The sequence below is a fragment of the Stegastes partitus genome, unplaced genomic scaffold (assembly GCF_000690725.1).
Source record: "Stegastes partitus isolate 25-593 unplaced genomic scaffold, Stegastes_partitus-1.0.2 Scaffold1149, whole genome shotgun sequence".
NCBI lineage: Eukaryota > Metazoa > Chordata > Actinopteri > Pomacentridae > Stegastes > Stegastes partitus.
The window spans coordinates 162,359-183,401 of record NW_007578880.1 but is presented as its reverse complement, the minus strand read 5'-3'; the positions used below and the strand labels follow the sequence as shown (position 1 = coordinate 183,401).

Genomic DNA, 21,043 nt, shown 5'->3' with positions numbered 1-21,043 from the left:
TTTAAATTATTATCTAATTTTTTTTTGTTCTGGTCACGCTTAAGAAAAACAAAAAACCTCCAAAGCAGCACCAAACAGCAGACAGAGAATGTTAGTGAGTAGCTGGTCAACATAGTGGAGCTCTTAGCAGGCGAGGCAGCCAGATATTTCCCTCAGGGGTTGGTGGAAACCAAAATAAAGGTAAGATGAGAAGGAATAATGGACTTACATTCAATCAGGTTGCCTGTAACGTTACTCCAAATGAACACTAGTGCTGCTCAGTGTCTGCTGGCAACTGTTTGGTGATAAAGACATTAGAGTATATATTATATACTCAGCTATCAGTAAATAAGTGCAGGGAATGTTTCTTTCTTTATATATATAAATGAGGGAGACTTCTAAAATTATTTCCACAAAAACTGAATATTTGAGCTGTCATAAAGGCAGAATTTGTTGCAGAACTGCAGTAGAATGGACAGATTAGATGTACCTGGATGTACATAGCTGTACACTGTAAAGGACTTTGTAAATCTGTTCTAAGAGATAAAAACAGACCATTTAAATAGCAAACATTTTGACCTTACATACCTGGCAAACCGTCGGCGTGTCTCTAAATATAACTAATGGTTCTATTATATTCAAGCTTCCCTCTAAGCCACGTCAAAGTGAAAGAGAACCAGCATGCACCAGGACTCTGAAACTTTAGCTGCTGAATGGAATTTAGCTATTATTAACGTCCTACTGTGAAAAGTGAAAATGTCTTTTGTGAAACAGGCAGATCATGTTGATTTTTTTTGTACTGTCTGACAATAAACAACATAATCATATTAAACTACAGCTGAAGAGTGATTACATGTTGCTGAAGCTGGATAAATGTAAGTAGAGCAAATGCATTCAAGCTGCAGTAGTGGTGGGAAATCAACACCCACAATACCGAGGTGTAAACAGTGCGTGCATGTCTGTATGTGTGTGCATGACTTCCTGAGCTCCAACCCTCCAGAGATGTAAATTCCTGACCCAATAACCTGCAGTCCTTACTGGGTTCCTCTCGCTGCCTTCACTCAGTCACCACGCAGAAACTCTTACACACTGCCACACACAGTGGTTTGGTCTGTGCAAGGTTGTGTATGTGTGTGTGTACATTATGCCTGCACACACAAAGCATTTCTAATGGGACATCCTCTGAGGAAGTGGTGTGACAATGCAGCTACACAATGCAGCTACAAGTTAGACAGCAGGGACTGCTGAAGGTGAAACAGCCTGATGTTCTCTGTGGGGTTTCTGAGAGGCCGATGAGGAAACACCTTCTAAACAAAGAGCCTTGAAAAAGCAACAGTTTTCTTTTTTTTTTTTCAAAAGCAGGGAACAATATGTACGACATAATCAGAAAGCAGCTCAGTGACATCCTTGTCAATGCCTCTAAATTTACCAAATGCTCCAAATATTTTAGTGCTGACAGAAGTGCTTAGAGCAGTACAATTAATGTTATTTAGAGAATCTAATAGCATCATGAACGTCCTCCAGACCAAGTGTGCACACGGACTTCCTGGGTGTTGCCATGTGAAACGCTTGTAAATAAATATAAAAAAATTGTGTTGTTGCGACAGTCTGATGACAGAAGACGAAATAAAGAAAGCATTTATTTGACAAAATAGCCGTCCAAGTATCTCACATCTACTAAAACGGTTCTTTTTTATGTGATATCTTAAAAAGTTGATAAGAGAGGTGATAAACTTTTTTGTTTTACCAAAGAGCTGCATATCCAGCAGATGCAGAGCAAAGTTAGCAATAATTTTAACTTGTTTTTTTGCAAATATGTCAAATTTTAATTCTTCCTTCCAGCTTCAGCTTAAGTCCGAACAAACTCCCAAGTAAATATCTGTTGTTTTAGCTAAAAATAATCCACTCTGTTTACCATGAACTGTGTCTACTGTGTCTGGATTTTTAAATCTTTTTGCTGAAAACAGCTACCTGGGAATCAAAACAGTAAAGTTCACTGTAAAACTATAACAATGTGCTAAAAGACCTGATGGGAAAAAGTCAGGAAAACTCTTGTAATCACTATGAACAATCTTTTTTACATTACACAAATAGTTTATCAAATATAAAACAAAAATATCGACTAAAGTCACTTCAACTTATGCAAATGAGGCATTCGGTGAACCTCGTCAGTTTTTCTGTGATTTTAATACTAGTCCTGCTCTATTTTTGCACAAACCACCAGATTATGCAACATTATTGTCCACTGACTATATATATGTTCTTTGACACTAAAGAAAGGCAAATACAGCAATCTAGATGTTCCTTTCCCATCCTCTCAGTGTGGATGAGCAGGTGCCAAATACGCGAGTAGTATTTAAATTGTCTTATCTCTAAGGAACAAATTGAACTGCCTTGAAGAATAACACCAGCCACAGTTTATTGCCCTTAAGTTTCAGGTTTTGATTTTAAAAAAATGTTTAATCAACAAACTCAATTTGTTCCGTTTTCTGACAGTTCTAAAAAGGGTCGTTCTCTTTTCTCTCTCTCCCTTTTTTTTTTTATTCAGAGAAATTGAAGTACATTTGGCAAGTCATTTAAGGAAATTGTCCCACACTGTTAAGTGCTTACGTAAATGTTTGAGAAATAACCAGTGAGATACAACATGCCATGGTCAAGGTTCCTCTATTTGTCTTGTGTTTCATATCAATGTCAAAGAGGCCAGTTGAAATGTAATAATAATAATAATGGGGTTAGTTCCAGTAGAAAATATGATACTTTTACAACAGCAGATTCAAAACAAGTCACTTTTTTTTCCCTCAGCTATTAAAACACTAACGGTGAAATGAACTGGCTAAATTGTTAAATGACTGGCATCAAATAAACAGAAACTGACATGTTTTAGATTATTATTACATGTGACTACATTTGCAGTTGTCTACAAGAGAATGTATAAATAAACATCTTGCAGCATGAAGCGGTAAAGGTCACGCACAGGTGGATTCTATGAATAAATATTATAGATTACGAGGTGTCTCAGAAAAGTTTCAGGACTGGTGTCACGAAAGATATATTTCAAGTTTTCCCCTTCGAAGTTATCCCCCTGGAGTCCCAGCCTTCTCTGCCACGCCGCCATGCACTCCTGGAAGGATTCTTCCAGGATCCTCCGCAGCTCCGTCGTCACAGCCATCTTGATGTCGTCCAAAACAGGTCTCCTTGATGACCCCCTTGATGACCCCCTTGAGCTTGAAGAAGAGGGGAAAAAAATACCCCAGAGCCAGGTTGCTCCAGCACGGCCATGTTTGATGTCAGATGCTCAGGGCATTGTGAGCAGGCGCGTTGTCATGGTGAAGCAGCCACGAACTGTCCTGCCACAGCTCTCACCTCTTCTCGCGCACTGAACGAAGCAACGCTGCACGATCTCTTAGTTAGACGTGTTGGTTGACTGTCTGAAGGGGAAAACCCGTAGTTTGTAGTTTGGGTTTGAAATATATCTTTTGTGATACCAGTCCTGGAACTTTTCTGACGCACCTTGTATGTTGTTCCGTGTAACATACTTCACTCCCTTAACGCAGCTAACTTAGTGCACACGCTGCATTTTTCTCAGCTGCAGACAGTTTGTCAGCTGCCCGCTCAGGCTTTTATTCAGACAATCACTCTGACTTGGAGACAGGCCTTTTACAGTCATCAATGAGACCTGAACTCAAATGTGTGTGTGAGAGAGACTGTGTGTGTGTGTGTGTGTGTGTGTGTGTGTGTGTGTGTGTGTGTGTGTGTGTGTGTCCTGAGAGAGTCAGGGTCAGAAAGGCACCAGTCGTATCACTTCTCATGAAATATGTAAAACCATATCGGAAGGTTTTACTTTATGGAGCAGCTTTACAGTAGTTAATAGTGAGAGGAAAGCCTCATTTAACGTACCAATCTAAATCGTAGCGCATGAATACAGCGTGTCGATATCTACAAGAAAACACTACAATAAAGTGTGTCTACTTTTATAGTTTAATCCTTACTATTTTTAACAAAAGTTCTGGAGCCACCTTCACTGACAATACCGTGTGAGGTATTATTTTCTTTCAGGAAATAGGGCCTAATTTTATGGCCTGGGATTTTTTAAAGAATACATCTGGACATTATGATCCTTCTCTTGATGCACGCAAACTCACAAATCACTCAAGTAAAGCTAAGCACCCCAGAGTGACATGATCCTTAAATAAATCACTAAATGGCAGCTTAAATATTTGTTTATATATGTATGCCTTACCCATGGTTAGAAGGTAGATGGCGTTCTCACAGTCTCTGAAACAAACAAAGAGTCAAAACATAATTACTATTTTGTAATTTACCACTCGTCTTACTCTTTCAGTAGTTGTGATGTTTAGGAAAGCAGCTTTAATAATTGAAATCATACCTTATGATCAGTGCCCTTCTTTCTTTTTAAGGGATTTTAAATAAACACACGGGGTAGGTTGCAGCAAATGTGTCCAGAAAGACCAAACCAGCAGAATTTTTTTGTGTATTTTACCGTGACCAAAGCGAATGCACCTGTCAGCTCTAGATAGCATTTTCTTGTTTTTCTACTCGTCCTCAGCAGCAGCTTTAAAGCCAACTCAATGTCCGTTTGAGAGTCTGAGGATATGTAAGGCCCACGTACTGAATGCATGTTGTATATCCATCATCTGGACTCACAGCAGAGCTTTGTGGTAAATGTATACCTACATTCAATCAGAAAAGCCGTAATGGTTTCCTGTACACTTACTATGCATCACAGTGAGTTTATAGCAAGCATAGGAGCAGCTTTATTGATTACACCAGCAGGAAGGAACACATGGTTAATATTTTTTTATCCTTCTTGAAGAGAGTCAGCCTAAAACCTACTGCTAATATGTTTGAGTTTAAATGTACTCTGTCACTGTGACTTGAGAAAAATGTAAACAAAAGCATCGCACACCTTGCAGGCTGACGTCTGGTGGATGCAAATGGAGATACAGAGCATTGATCCAAAAGAACATTTACTTGCAATAATCTTATTATATGAAACTAATGTTGTCTGTCTTGTGCAGAAATGCAATACACAGATGCTAACTGAGGCTTTCACTTGTGCATTTCAGACATAACTGGTTTTAAATATGCTCCTAATAGCACTTAGGTCACAAGAAATTAATAAAAAATAAACAGTCCTGATGACGGAAATATTGACTTGAAGTGCATTTTAAGGCATGTAAACAATTCCAGGAGGCTCCGTAGCATTTCTTCACCTGAGTTGAACTTTTGAACTTTTGGCTGGTTTCAGAAGTTGTTGAGGATTTAAAAGCTCTTGCTGTATGACATGAGGAACCAGCTGTGGTGCTTGTTGACCTTATTTGAAACCTGTCTTTTTTTAATTCTGTGGTTTGTTCTGTATTTGTACTGTGGAAATGAGACCTACAGATAATGAAGGTTTTGTAGTTCGTAAAAAAAAAAGTTGCATCAGACAGCAGAGGAGCTGATAAGAAAGCGCTGGTGGAGGTTTGCCTCCAGATTTAAATGACTTAAGTAGAGCTTCTTGGACCTCTGAAAACAGATTTTGAAAAATTAAATTTCCTCTACAGTTATACATGATTATATACTTATCATTCGCCTTTATTTTTTTTTCCTTTGGATTGTTTTTAAATAAAAATGTTGATGGAATAAAGGTTGAATTTCAAAAGAAAGAGCTTTAAATAATACATATATAATATGTGTACTGTGATATTAGAGGCTCTATATGAACTTAGCCCCGTGGTCTATAAACTCCAAATTCCTTTCTGGTTAACGACAACGTAATAGCCGTCCATTGGGCAGTGAGTCACGTAATGAATGAACAATGACTGCTGGACATCAATACAACATGCTCTGAGTACTGTAGATCTAATGGGCCTGAGAGAGAAAAGCACTGCTCAGCCCTGTGATCAATGGACTCTTGCTGCACGCTCACATTAACCGTCTGGAAGGCCGCTGCAATTGCACTCAACAAAAAATTATAGGAAAGCGCTTTGGTTGCTACCTGATGCAGCTGAGGGATGGTAGCCTATCTGGCAACTTATCAGGGCCAGAGGAGAGTTTCAGCATAAGACGTTAAAACAAATAGCATGGGCTGTATTTACATTATAAAACGGTTCTTAAAAAAAAAATAAAAGTAGCCTAATATTCTACCTGACGCTGTATTTGTCTGAGCACAACGGTACGGTACAATCACTACGCTCACATGAAGTTCTAAAAACCACATGTCTATTTTTTGACCAAAACAGGAAACAACTATGTCTCGCACGCAAACAAGTATTTACGGAGAATTACTACTTCCCTATAACTTCATTTAAATCAAGATAATGTTAGTATTTCATCACAAGGGGAATTTTAAATGGTTAGATAGGGTACCGCACAACTCTCAATTAAAGGTCAGGGTTTTAACTTGTATGTATTAGCTTTAGTCATAGTATAAAAAGAACACTGATAACACTATTAATATTATTTATATTATTATAGACACAGGGGTTTTTAAAAAATTTTTATTTTGGGAATTCTTTTTCTAATATGAGTATAACACGCATAAATGACCCGATAATTAGTGGAATAATTTCAGAAAATGTTCTTATAAACTTAATGTATGGTGTCATCAGAGCCACTGGTAAAGCTTTCCAACACGTAAGTATATGATGACAGTCGGCATCGTCTGGCTCCTCATCCGGCTGAGCTGCTGTCTGCTGAGATGATCAACATTGGAAATGATTTCAAAGTACTAATTACTGTGCTATGACCTGGTGCTGCTTCTCTCCTTTTTTCCATTTGGGTGGGAGGATGAGTTAACCTCCTCCGTCCTGCCTCCTGTCCTGATTGGACCTGTGCCTCAGCCTCCAATCAAACTGTGTCTTTCTCTGGCTCAGTGGCTGAGATGCTAGTTTGGTTGCTGGAGGCCGCGCCAGGTTGTAAAGTTTAGACAAATGTTTTCGCCACACTGTAATTTCAATTACAACTGTTTGGCCTTGCTTGGTCTCGGTGTCCTAATCCTTGTTGTAAACTAGCAGGCATAAATAAGTTAGCACAGGATGTAACTATGAGTTCTTTTGCTGTTAAGATACAGTGATTAGGCATGTTTTCAAAAGTCTAGCTAGACTTTTCATTTATATTTATTTTCTTTGATTTGAATAGCATCCATCACCCTCCATCCCTCCTTTTGTGTCCAGTGCATATTTATATTGTACTTCAAAACCCCTGCTTATTAAAATGCATTTACGTCCATGTGGTTGTTTACATGTTACTTTCCTCTGCCCTAGCGAGCTGGGATGTCACAGTTTAGATAAACCAACCACACATTTTAAATCTGGATGGTAACTTTATCTTGCTTTAAAAAAAAAAACTTAATAAAGTGTTATAATGGCAGCAAGACTATTAAAAGCTGCTTTATTGGGAACTGGCCAGCTGCAGAACTTAACCCCAGCACTCAGACTTCATAAAGAAAGAGGAAACAGCAACAAGTCTGTTCACAGCTGTTGCAGTCCTTTTCATCACCCTGTCAAAGCGAGAGTGACGAGAAAGTTGTTGACGTCTGACACCGGTTGGTCCGGGTTCTGACAGCTTTGAGCCTCGCTTAAAGATGCTTCGGTTAATCGCAAAGCAACTGCATCATCTATGACCGTCTAATGTTTTAATATATTTATAGTTAATAAGTTGGGAACAATAGCGCGGCGATAGATTGGCGACCTGTCCACACTGATCTCTGCTTTCAGCACCATGTCGGCTGGAATAGGCTGAAGAAGCAGGAAGAAGCAGTGTACAGAGAATGGACAATGGCTGGATGGAAGTAAACAAACTGCAGACATGCACTGACACACAAGGGGGGCGCTGCAGAGAGGCGGCGTTAAATTATGACTCAAAATTTACTTATGTAAAATTTGTATTACTGTGTATTTAATAGTAGCAGCAGTGGCTCGCTGGCTAAATCTGGTAGCAGTTATTGAGCTTGCTAACATATATGTGGTTGTCCAACAGATAAAGAGTGCAGCAACGCCAGTGTGACAGCATGAAAAAAACAACTTTTGTAAGGGGGCATTTTAAGAGGAAAATGTTTACCGTGAAACAAAGGTCAGTCGTTTTAAAAATAAATAATGAAATAACTTCGACTTTCATTTATAGCTATTTAAATATTGAACACATTCATACTGCAGGGTCATCTATATATTTTATACCGTTCCCTATTGTGATGGATTACGCTTTTCATGATGTCTTTTTTAGCTGATTAATATTGAAAACTTTAAGGCATCGAAAGGTAAATAATTTATATCGCATTATAAGCTCTTCATAAAGGATACCTTATAGACAGCAGGAAGATATACTACCTGAGGAGTTTAAACTACACTGTAATCACAAAAAATATCTACAAATTACTGCTTGATTCTGGGTGGTTCTGCATTGGATCATATTCAATTAAGCTGTAATATTTTGTTTTTATTTTGCTTATGTGGAGGTGGGCCAGCACAGAGCAGGCACTAACCTTGGCTGGGAACCATGCAATTATCACGGAAGCCTTCAAAAGTACTCGACTGCAGAACAACTGGGGCGTCTGGGTTTCTTCCATGTTCAGTGTTAAATGATTTCAGTCCATTAAATTTATGCTCTTATGGCAATGTCAGACAGTTTGAGACCGGAGAGTCTGTTGCGGAGCCACCGATGTCCGATCCATTGGCAGAATCTCAACAAAACCAAACACGTGATTAATCTCCCAGATGGAAACAAATGAAATGGAAAATTAAAAGCGCTGCACTTAACAGTTAGAGAACTAAAAGGTAAACGCACTAAATATTGCTGCAGCTAAAGGAAATGACAGAATTAAAGACTATTTCTGTTTGTGTGGCCTTCTGAAGTTGGCAAATCTCAGACTAAACTGTGCCACAGCTGAAATTATGCCCCAGAAACATCTCCGAGGCCTTGTTCTGTTGGGCTGCATGCAAGAGACCGCCGTGCCTAGAAATACTGCCACCACAAAGCCACAGGGCAGGAGGGGACTGTCCGCCTCAGATTTGTAGCCCGGGCTCACGGGGTGTGTTTTTGCCTCAAAATGGCGAGGGTGAAATTAAAGGCAGCATTTCCATGTAATTGCACATGGATGTGCCCACTGCCCACGGATCTGACCCCAGCTCTTGCACTCTAATGAAGGGTTGAGAGCATGGATTGTACAGCTTCAACAAGGCAAACCCTGGCAAAGTAACGGCTGCAGGGATGCCGGCCAGATAGATTTCGTAGTATTGCTGTAGTATTAAAGCACAGGGGCCCTTATCGATAACTCTGTCCGGTCATTCTAATTGAACCATTAGTTTCCTGCTTTGAACGCGAGGCTATTATGTTACTAGTTACACACATTACAATCAACCTATGTTGTAGAATACTTTACACAAACAGGCATTTGTTGGTGTGCTTTGCTTTTATGATGCATTATGATTAATAATAAATACCCTGATGTGTTTATGCCCTGACTCATGAGCTGTTAAATGCTTTATATCTCTCAGCAGGTTGATCCTGTACAAAACTATTTAAGCAGAAATCAGATTTCCATGTCAGGTATCTCATCTTCACATTAACTATATAATAACAATACACCATGAATAGGGAATGTTTTCTACTTTGACTCTTATGTACATTTACATACATCTGTCCTTTGACTTAGGGAAATTAGTGTAACAGTGTGTTTACTTGAAAAGAAAGGATGTGAATACCTACCCCCGACAATATCACATAAAAACTGTATACTGTAAAATGTCCGGGGCTGGCTGTAGCTAAGCAGTGGAAACTTTCCCTGTGGGATGGTTTTACCATCTGTAAGGTCAGCTCGACTTGAGGGAAGGAGGGTTATATAGCACGGTACTTCCAAATGAGGGGGTTGCAGCATGTAGGTTATACTTAAATAATATAGCATTATAATAGCAGGAAATCACACATATGGCGCATTGATGATTTAGGGGAGTCTTACAACATCTGATGCTAGAACACGGCGGCTACAGAGGGCTTTAATTACTGTCCTGCTGACAAAGATGACAGGAAAATTCAGCCTTGCTCAAACCAAAGACGTGGCTGCCTACAGAGTAACGTCTTAGTGAGGGTGGTCCTGCAGAAGTGAAAACCCTCCACCCGTGCTCCTCTTCAGTAGTCTATGAATACACATAGACATAGACGTGCTCTGACCACATATTATGGGTTAGTACTTGCTGATGGTTTCATATTTGGCCTGAAGTTTATGTAAATGCAGATGCGAGCCCCACATCACTGCAGTTTGCTAAAAAACCCAAGGTTTTTCCAACCATGTTCCCCCGTCTGTTAATCCAGCTGCCTCTGCGTAGACCCGCTCTGTGATTGGTCCCAGATTTGCTGCGGGTCCAGAGTAACTATTTGGCTTTTTCCCCTGAAATTTTCCCATTGCTGCTGGCAGAGTGCGACCTGCAGGAAATGACTTGAGAATTGTGACTGTAACAATGCTAATGGAGCCATGCCAGACCACAGCTGTTTATTCAACCACACTAAACATTCCTCCGGGTTAATAACCACAGACACTGGAATACATCTACTATTTAACGATTTGGTCTGTGACACAGTACAGTATGTGCTTCGTTTGGGGAAAATTGCGAGCAGCTAAATGTGTGGCACCGTAAAGTAAAGCAATAAGATTCTGAGCGTTTGAGGCTGTGACTCACTTCTTCTGGGCTCCAGCTCCGGATTTTGTTTGAAAATGAAGTTTATTGTTTCAGTCTCACTTGAGTCATTTTGTGTTTAGCTTTTTGTCAGGGAAGTCTTCAAATGTCCTCAGAGCGTGGATTCCACTTTGTCACATCTATTTTAAAGAGTCATCATCTGTCTTTCTGCCTCTCAGACTCCTTGCTGCCCGCCCTGCCCATCCTTCCTGGATATGAGGTCACGACAGACGGACGAGAACAAAGGATGGGCTGCAGGCATCTCAACTTAAATTCTTACCGCATATTATATGCTCTCTCCTTCTAGCTGTGCTGCTTTTAACCACACACACTAGAAATGCATCAGGAAAAACGCACTGAAGACTTTTGTTAAAATCAGCTACGTTTATGATGTGTAGAGAATTCTGCAGAGACAAGTTTACTGTTGCATGATATTCATATGACATATGCATTACTTACAATATTGCTGGGCAGTTTGTTTTTATTTCAGAGATGATAGAGTCTCTGTTAGATTTTACATCTGTTTGAATCTTTATTAGGGATCAAAGCCCTGTTGTTGATTGGGTTCTTATTATTTTAACAGTAGTTATTAGGGATAAACCAAGTATTGGTTTGATCTGATATTCAACTTTAGAATAAATAGATTTAAACATGCACTACTTTGGCTCTGATGCAGCTTCCTTTCTTGATCTGTACCACCAGTAATAGCCGATCAACACTGAGGCACAAATGTCAAAAAGTTCTGTAATAATGAAACATGTAAAACACAAATAAACTATGATATTTTCAGTTTTGTTTTGGAGTTTATGTCATTGAAAAAATGTAAAACTCAATTCAACGAATCCTTGGATTTGTTGGGTCTTTGTATATATTTTGTAGGATCATAACTTCTCTCTGAATTAGCAAATTTATCTCCGTGAATAATAATACTATCGGGTCTTAACCTTAAAGTTTAAATTAGTTGAGAAATCTCAACAATTATGAGTACTATAGGGTCGTGGACTTAATAGTTCCACAGTCATGCACAGGTGTATTGTCTATACTTTGGGAACGAGTCTGACCTCAATATTTAAACTTGTTTGATTAATTCATAACGCCAGTCTTTTTTTTCTACTGGAAAGCTGCTGCTTTACATATGCAATATAAATAATGGTGACAACTTAGTTATTCCAAACTTTGACATCAAGGACTTGATGTAAATCTGTTTCAACTATCAGCTAATATCATCTATCTATAATATTAAATACTAATAATTAAAGCCACAAGCGGCGATGGACGGGTCCTCGCCGTACGCTTGTCAGCCTTTACGCACGTCCGGACGTGGCGCAAAAGTCCTCCGGGCGGGAATCTGATTCGGAGTGTCGAGTTTGGGGTAGATCGGAGCACATGCGGCCTAGTTATGAGTAGGGCTGGTCCGAATAGCAATTTCTGATCTCCGGACATTCGGTCCCAATTAATGCAGAAAAACGCGAATATTCGGGGGTGCCGCGCGGTGGTGGCGACTGACTATGTTTGTCGACGGGAGTGGGGGGTGCGCGCACCGACAAGCTGGAGTGGGCGTGACGCGACGCACAGGCCGCATTTGGCTACAAAAACCACTTTCTTTTCGCGGCAGTGGGGATATTTGGAGATCTAGTTTGATATCCCGATTCCAGCACAGTGAACGAATAGTCGGCTATTCGGGTCCAGCCCTAGTTACGAGCCACTTCCTGTTTAGTGGCGAGCCGCGGCGGCGTGCATGTTGGCCGTGGCTACTAATTACTAGTATCTGTATCAGCCCTAAAAACATTTCAGTCAATCCCTACTAGGTATTTCGTTTTCTTTTTTCGTGTATTATGACATTTTATTTTGCCTCTTAAATACCCTATTTGTTATCAGAATTCATTTCACTTCACTGACATTGCTGATAATAAAGCCCTTCCATTGGCTCTACTGTCTGTGCTGTGTCTGTTGTCGTGGGCTGGCAGCTTGGAATAGTTTAAGCTATTTTTAATTATTTACACAACCAGTCAAAAGTTTTAGAACACCCCAGTTTTTCCAGTTTATATTGAAATTCAAGCATTCCAAGTCTAATGAATAACTTGAAATGGTACAAAGGTAAGTGGTTAAAAGAATAAAGGTAAGGTTACCCAGAACTGAAAACTAATGTACATTTCAGAATTAGACAAAAAGGCCTTTTTTAGGGAAGAAGAAATAAAAACTTACGGCTGTTCTGCAGCAGTGGAGGCTGATCAGGTCTTGAAAGTAGTTCCTACAGGTGTCGCAAATATTCTTGATTACTCACAACCCACTCTGTCTGCATGAAAGTAGTGCTGGAACACACCTGTAAGCATTATTTGAACAGTGTTGTACTGCAGAAAGTCATGTGTTGCTATAAAAATGGCAAGAAAAAGGCCACTAACAATGGAAGAGAGACAGACCATCATGACATGACAGAGACATTGTGAAGACAGTCAAGGTGTGAGAACAGTTTGCTTCACTGTCAAAGCAAACCCAGAAACTGACAGGAAGAGGTCTGACAGACCCAAACCCCCAACAGAAATAGAAGACAAGTTTCTGAGAGTCATCAGCTTGTGTGATGGGCAGCTCACAGGACATCAGGTTCAAGCACAGTTAAGTTGCAGCAAGAAGCCACTGTTAAGATGTCAGAATAAGAAAATGAGGCACGCCATGAAACACAGCCAGTGGACTACTGAAGACATGAGGAAGGTGTTATTGAAAGCAAAATGTGGAATCTTCGGTTCATCACGCAGGATTTTTGTACGCCATCGAGTAGGCGAGAGGACGGCTCTTCAGTGTGTGACATCAGCTGGTAAACAAGGAGGAGGAAGTGTGAGGGTCTGGGGCTGTTTTGCAGGATCCAGGGTCAGTGACTTGTACAGAGTGAGGGGGACCCTGAATGGCTACCACAGCATTCTGCAGCAGTACCCTCTGGTATGCGCCTAGCTGGTCAGGGGTTCATCCTACAGCAACATAATGACCCAAAACATAAGTCCAAGCCACAACAAAATGGTAAGCTTGAAAAAAAAAATGGACAGAAGAGTGAAAGCAAAGCAGCCTATGAGTGCCACACATTTATGGGAACTTGTGCAACAGAGTTGGGAAGAACTTTCTAAAGAATATTTGATTTCCACTGTAGAAAGAACGTCATGTGCAATTTTCACCTGGTGCAATGTCATGTGCAATTTTCACCTGGTGCAATGTCATGTGCAATTTTCACCTGGTGCAATGTCATGTGCAATTTTCACCTGGTGCAATAACCACACTCGTCACTTTAATAATTATTATTGTTATTGTACTTATTGTATTGTTTTTATTAAGGCACTATTCATATTCTCTGGTACTTGTATTCTTATTTTATTTACTTTTATTTTTTACTTTTTATTTTTATTCTTATTGGAATTACTTGTTTACTTTAACTGTTTTGCTTGCTTTAACTGTACTCTGGCAAAACAATTTCCTTCGGGATGAATAAAGTTTATCTTTATCTTTATCTTTTATCTTTATGAGTGTGTTTAGCTGTTATATTTGGCAAAGGTGGCGACTTTGATGAGTCAACAGTTTAGAATTTTGGTTTATAAACTGATTCCATGATTTCTTTTTTAACCTCAGCTGTTTATTTGTTTTATGCTTTCATTTCAGAGTACAATGACACATTAAACTGAATAAATTTCAACAAAAAAGAAAGAAAAATCGGGGTGTTCTAAAGCTTTTGACTGCATATTTGTGCAGTGAAAAGTCTTTTAGTTTCTGACTTGTGTATGTGTAGAAAAATTATAAGATGCTTTGCGTCCTACTATGCCTATTTGTTGCCATAATTGATGTAACTTAATTTACATATATATTGATAAAGTACGATTGTTAGCTCTATTTTCTGTTCCGGCCTGTTAGCTACCTAGTAATGATTTAAGCTAGCATATAGCAACATAGGCTATTTAAAGTATTTACATTTGTCTACGGGCTGCAAAGTGGCGTAGTTGGTAGCACTGTTGCCTCGCAGCTAGAAGGTCGCCGGTTCGTGTGAGCCGGTTCTTACTGCGTGGAGTTTGCAAGTTCTCCCCGTGCAGTGTGGGTTCTCTCCCACAAGTCCAAAAACATGTTGAGGTTAATTGGTGATTCTAAAATTGTCCGTAGGTGTGAATGTGAGTGTGCTTGGTTGTCTGTCTCTAAGTGTAGCCCTGTGATAGACTGCTGACCTGTCCAGGGTGTCCCCTGTCTTCACTCTAAGTCAGCTGGGATAGACTCCAGCCCCCCCCTTGTGTACACATACTTGTGTATGTGTAGATGAGATATTTTGCTTTTTACCCACCATATTTGTTGTCATAATTTATGCAACTTAATGTGCATACCTATCAATTAAGTGCTAATGTTAGCTGTCGCTTCTGTGCTGCATCTGCTCCGGTGGGCTAGCTAGCTAGGAGTAATTTAAACTAGCCTTTAGCTTCCTAAGCTACTTTAAATTGTATATTTGTCTAGTTAAAAGCCATTTAAGCAAAACAACCTGTAACGAATCAAATTCTGACTTGTGTATGTGTAGATGAGGTATTTTGCTTTATACCCACCTTATTTGCTGTCATAATCCATGCAACTTAATGTGTACAGAGTGCTAACGTTAGCTGTAGCTTCTGTGCTTTATCTGTTCTAATTAGCTAACTAGCTACGAATAATTTAAGCTAGCCTTTAGCTACCTAAGCTACTTTACATTATATATATTTGTGTAATTAAAAGCCATTTAAGCAAAACAACCAATTTCTGACTTGTGCATGTGTAGAAAAATGCTAAGATATAGAATAAAAGAAATGCTGGCTGACGTTTAATAACAAAATAAACCTGCTAGCACCTACAGGTAATTAACTGTCCTGCTAACCCTGCTTTGTGGCTGTATTTTAGCACCAATAAAGTAAAAATAATCTTGACACATGTACTTACAGATAACCATATCTGGGAGCAAACTGTGAGCATGAGTTACTGCAGCACATCTGAGTTTCCTCCAGGCTTTGATATGCTGCTGGATTGGACTGACCCCTCCGCCGCCTCTCTGCTCTGCCTGTCCGGGCTGCACGGAGGGAGGGAGGGGTGTGACTTCCAGCCAACCGTCGACAGCTCCGGAGTTTTCAGATCAGTAAAAAGATGAGGAGCTGCTCTCTCCCACCGAGCGGCGAAGAAGGACCTCTAATTCATCGGCAAATCTAGGAAATAACGGAGAATCGACTGCTCAGTAATGAAATGCACGTCCCCCGGTGTTGGCTTAACTTTGATCTGAACTGCGAGCGTCCAGCGGTAAGTTTGCGTTCAGTGCTGGAAAAAGTCTGCTTGAATCGGCTCTAAGTGTCCATTTAATTAGATGAAGTCAGACCTGGAGCTAAAGTAGACTTATTTCATGTGTGAAAAGCAGAGGAGGATGTGATTTATGGTTTTAAATGAGTAGTTTAAACTCATCTGTAAACATCAGCATCAGTATATTTTAATGTGATGACTCCACTTTTTATTTTTCCAGCTTTATTTTTTTTTTTAATGCATGTATTTGCTAGATTCAATGACATCCTAATCTCTATAAAAACTGTTAATTAATCAGACTGTACACTGCTTTATTGTAACCTGATAACAGCAGCAGGATGACCTATAAAGCTGCTCTCTGGACTAAAAACTCACATCTTGTGCTGCAGTTGAACACAAAGCACCCTGGAGTCCCTGCTCAAGTCTGACATCCAGTGTCGGCAGCTTGAAGATGATCAACCCTCGGATATACCTCCACTACAACCACACGGGGAAGCTGGACCACCGGCCCAGCGTTGGCACGAGCCCCGGCGCTGTGGACACCAAAACCATCGTGTTCCTCATCGTGTGCAGCTTCATCGTCCTGGAGAACCTCACCGTGCTGGTGGCCATATGGAGGAACCACAGGTTTCACAACCGCATGTACTTCTTCATCGCCAACCTGGCGCTGTGCGACATGCTGGCCGGGGTGGCCTACCTGGTCAACCTGCTCCTGTCCGGGGAGAAGACCCTGCAGCTGTCCCCGGCTCTCTGGTTCGTCAGAGAGGGCAGCATGTTCGTGGCACTCGGCGCCTCCATCTTCAGCCTCCTGGCCATCGCGATCGAGAGACACCTGACGATGATCAAAATGAGGCCCTATGACGCCAACAAGAACTACAGAGTGTTTCTGCTCATAGGGACCTGCTGGCTGATTGCGATATCTCTTGGAGCTTTGCCTATTCTGGGCTGGAACTGCCTGGAAAACCTCCCCGATTGCTCCACAGTCCTCCCTCTCTATTCCAAGAAGTATGTAGCTTTCTGCATCACAGTGTTCATGGTTTTGCTCTTGGCCATGTCAGTCCTCTACGCCCGCATCTACATCCTGGTCAAGTCCAGCAGCCAGAAGGTGAGCAAGCACAGCAACTCGGAGCACGCCATGGCCCTGCTGCGCACCGTCATCATCGTGGTCGGGGTCTTCATCGCCTGCTGGACGCCCATCTTCGTGCTGCTCTTGGTGGACGTGGCGTGCGAGCAGCGCTGCCCCATCCTCTACAAGGCCGACTGGTTCATCGCGGTGGCGGTGCTCAACTCCGCCATGAACCCCATCATCTACACGCTGGCCAGTCGAGAGATGAGACGGGCCTTCCTGGGTCTGGTTTGCGGCGTTTGCTACAGGGGGAAGGCTTCTGTGAACGGCAGCGGGAACAAGCCGTCTCTGGAGCCCAGCCGCAGCCGGAGCAAGTCGTGGAGCAGCCAGAACAACCCCAACCAGAACCAGCAGAGCTCCAGGCAGGCGGAGCTGGAGAAGGGGACGCAGACGGACGCCGGCCACGGAGAGGTGTCGGTGGTGGCCGGAGCAAGCAGAGGTGCTGCTGAGGCTGTCGTTGAGGGTGACAGGAAAGACTGAAAGAAGGGATCTACATGTTGTGTGTTTACTGATGAGCATTGGAGAACATTGGTGACCAGAAGGACTTTTGCTCCAATTAGAATGAAGGACAGAGTTCAGACATTTGCTGCAGGGCAGTGGTTTCACCTTTGTGCTTGATATTGACATATATGCATCTTCTACAGTTGGGAAGCTCATTAAATGTTCACATTGATGTATGAGGCCAACAGATTCCATCAGTTTGGCCTCTTTTGTCGAGTTCAGTGTCCGGTGAGAGCCAAGCATCTCCAAATTTGCTCATTTTACAGATAACTTGAGGACCTTTTATCTGAAAAATGCACTCTCACAAACCTTAAACAGGGCAGCTCATTGAAAATTGACTTTTTGGAGGTGCGTGGTTTTCACAGAACAGTGATTTGTGCAGATGAATGGTGCTCTTCCCCTCTGACAGAAAAGACATTCGTTGTGACCATCCAAGAGAAATAGAAAGTGAACATCCACCTGTAATCAATTAAAAGTGCAATTATAGTACTGCAAAAACAATGTAACGAAGAATGATTGTAGACAGTTATTATCGTAATGAGATACAGCTGAAGGTATTTATTATTCTATGTATTCTGTCATTTTGTATTTACCCAGTGATGCTACAGTATGCTGTGCAGTTACTGTCATCTGCATTGTACATAGTAGACTTGAGGTTTGACACAAACATGCTGAAACTGCTACTTTTTTTTTTATCATATCAGTAGAGTTCAAAATGAAAGAACTGCATTTGTTACAGTAAAAACAAAAAAAATCCGGCAGCAGTAGTTTTAGTGAAACCAGGTCTCCCTCTGCTGGTTGTGCTCAGTACTGCTGCATGTTCAGTGTGGAAAGTTTTCATCAACCGTAAAAAGCATGAAGCTCTTAAACTAAGTCCAAGTCTCAAGAGGCATGTGAATGCAGCATGTGAAACTAAAACGCAGATGCAAAATATCGGCTTTGACACAATAAAGTAAAAAGAAAAACGTGTAAACGCACTGAGTGAGGATGTTTCATGTGGATCACCTCGTGTGGGGAGCAGAGAGTGGTTCGGCCTAGTTTTGGGAACATTTTCCACTTATTAACAGAGGTTTCTGGTCATTCTGATAGTTTTGATTTGGGGAGGTTTTTTTTTAAAGATTTCTGCAGCATGCATGAAATTAGAATTTAATTTGTGTTGCTCGCAGGACTATATTAGTGTTATACAACTCAGAATAAACAGCTCCTCTTCAGTTCTGGATAATCTTCACATCTCACTGTTCTCTGTTTTCATGGGAACTAATTCCATCCATCCATTGTCTATACACCGCTTAATCCTCACTAGGGTCGTGGGGGGCTGGAGTCTATCCCAGCTGACTCAGGGTGAAGGCAGGGGACACCCTGGACAGGTCACCAGTCTATCACAGGGCTACACTTAGAGACAGACAACCAAGCACACTCACATTCACACCTACAGACAATTTAGAATCACCAATTAACCTCAGCATGTTTTTGGACCTTGTGGGAGGAAGCTGGAGAACCCAGAGAGAACCCAGGCTGTATGGGGAGAACATGCAAACTCCAGCAGAAAGATCCCGGCGACCTTCTAGCTGCGAGGCGACGGTGCTAACCACCGATTAACCTTGCAGCCCAGGGAACTAATTTATTATCATATTTTAAACCAATTCCATAGTTGGTTTAACAGTGGATAACTGGATTATCCAGCGTAACAAGTACAGTTTATGGAGACTTTAATGCATCATAAACACTACTCATTAGTAGTGTTTATGATGAGGTGGAAGAAGAAATCCCAAAGACTGGTGTATCAAAATCAAACTGGATGCATGTCTGGATGTCATAATGGCAAGTGAGAAGCATGTTTTTTAAATGTTTGGTGAAAAGTAAGGTTTTTACCTTTATAACATGTCCATATGGAGTGTTTTTTTTTACATTGCTGGAAGACATATAAAGAGTGAGGAAAGCAGCCACCACCTTAGCTCAGACTTGCTTTTCATACAAACCTAAGAAACCAGTTTTGTCTCTTGGCCTGGTGGGACTTTTCCTCGTCATCGCTCTTCTTTAGAACTGGATTGCATTCCAGTGTTCTTACAACATGGTGCACAAGAAAAAGATTTAGCATGTTCCAGTATGACGGGTTTTCGGATTGAACAAGTATGTCTAAATTACAGCTTCCTATTGTGTAACGTTGAATAGTTTGACAGTGTTGTGGCAGAACCAAAGGTGAGCTGGTGTGCTTGAGCTGCAGTGCAGAAATGAGAGTATAGAGATCCAGAACTTCTCGAGGAGCCATTTCAAGGCAGAGAGGGACTATGTTGATGGGGGAAAAAAACTTCTAAATATGTAGCTCTGAGTTTTTAGGGATTTAATCAATGACCGGAGAAGGATTTAATCATTTGGACGGCCCAGACTTGTCACATTTTATAGGGAACCTGCGATGACATGTACCATAAGCTGATAAGATTAGTTCCTGCAACGGCACAGACAACAACAGAGATTCTACACATTCACGGTTTTATTGCCAACAGTCATACAGAATAATGATAAACCCATACAACCAAAAGATTAAATCTGTAAACATCATTTGGACTTGTTTCTATGTTTTTATTCTTTTTTTTTTTTTTTTTTTACTATACCTGTCCCAAAATAGTGAGTTTCTGTGTGATTTTTCCCCTCTGACAAAGATTTTATATTTAGAATCTGGAAATGATACATTTATAATATATAATAGAGAGGGAGGGAGGGAGGGAGGGAAAGAGACAGAGATAGAGAGAGAAAACAGTAGTCTCAAGCAGCAACACGCAGCAGGGCAAAACACAACCTCTAGTGAACAGGCATGCCCCATTGAAGATCAGCTATTGCACTTTGAAGGGAGAGAGAAAGAGAAATAAAAACACCATTTGTACAAATAAAAGGCACATTTTCATCAACAGAAATCTGGAAAGACACCATGTTGTTATCCGGTGTGTTTTGGTTGGATAATTTTTCTTTATCTCACAAAGCTAATCGTCATGATCCGATAGGTTCAAGTATGGAATCGTTTCAGTTTTTTTTATGCTTTGTTCAAAGTGATTCTACAAATTTATTCTTCACAAATCAAAAGATTACATTAGCATAGTGCTTTTTTGAAATTTCTTTTTTTTTTTTAGCGCATTACTCCTTCTCCCGAGATATTACATTTGATGAAATTTTGTCACGAATGCTCGGACGACGTAAAAGTAAATGGCGATAAACTCTTCAGCGACTCTTTGTGCCTGTTTTCTTCTCACTTTTCTAATTCTTCTCGCGCCCTCTCCTCTAATGAATCCTGAGAAGCGAGCCAGGATATGGGACACAAGGAATCAAGAAAAGTTTAAAAAAAAAAGGGGATGTGGTGGATATTTACTAGAATGATCCCAATACTGCTAACTTTTTGCTAAATATGTGTTGTGGTGAGATGCATGTACTGTACACTCCCCTCTTGCAGCAAAACACAGGCACGTTATATTACATTGCATCTGTCTTGTCAAAC

At 40.8% G+C, this 21,043-nt stretch overlaps 1 protein-coding gene across 1 annotated transcript; it reads left to right on the top strand.

Moving 5' to 3' along the window:
- Positions 1–15,704: 15,704 nt before the first annotated feature.
- On the top strand, positions 15,705–18,775 carry s1pr3b (sphingosine-1-phosphate receptor 3b). Its single transcript, XM_008296737.1, has 2 exons — positions 15,705–15,932; positions 16,319–18,775. Exon 2 carries the CDS (start codon positions 16,381–16,383, stop codon positions 17,533–17,535), a length of 1,155 nt encoding a protein of 384 aa, XP_008294959.1. The 5' UTR covers positions 15,705–15,932; positions 16,319–16,380; the 3' UTR covers positions 17,536–18,775.
- Positions 18,776–21,043: the final 2,268 nt, after the last annotated feature.

What these genes read in the sequence shown, in the direction of transcription:
- s1pr3b (XM_008296737.1), top strand. Translation starts at nt 16,381, where the DNA reads ATGATCAACCCTCGGATATACCTCCACTACAACCACACGGGGAAGCTG.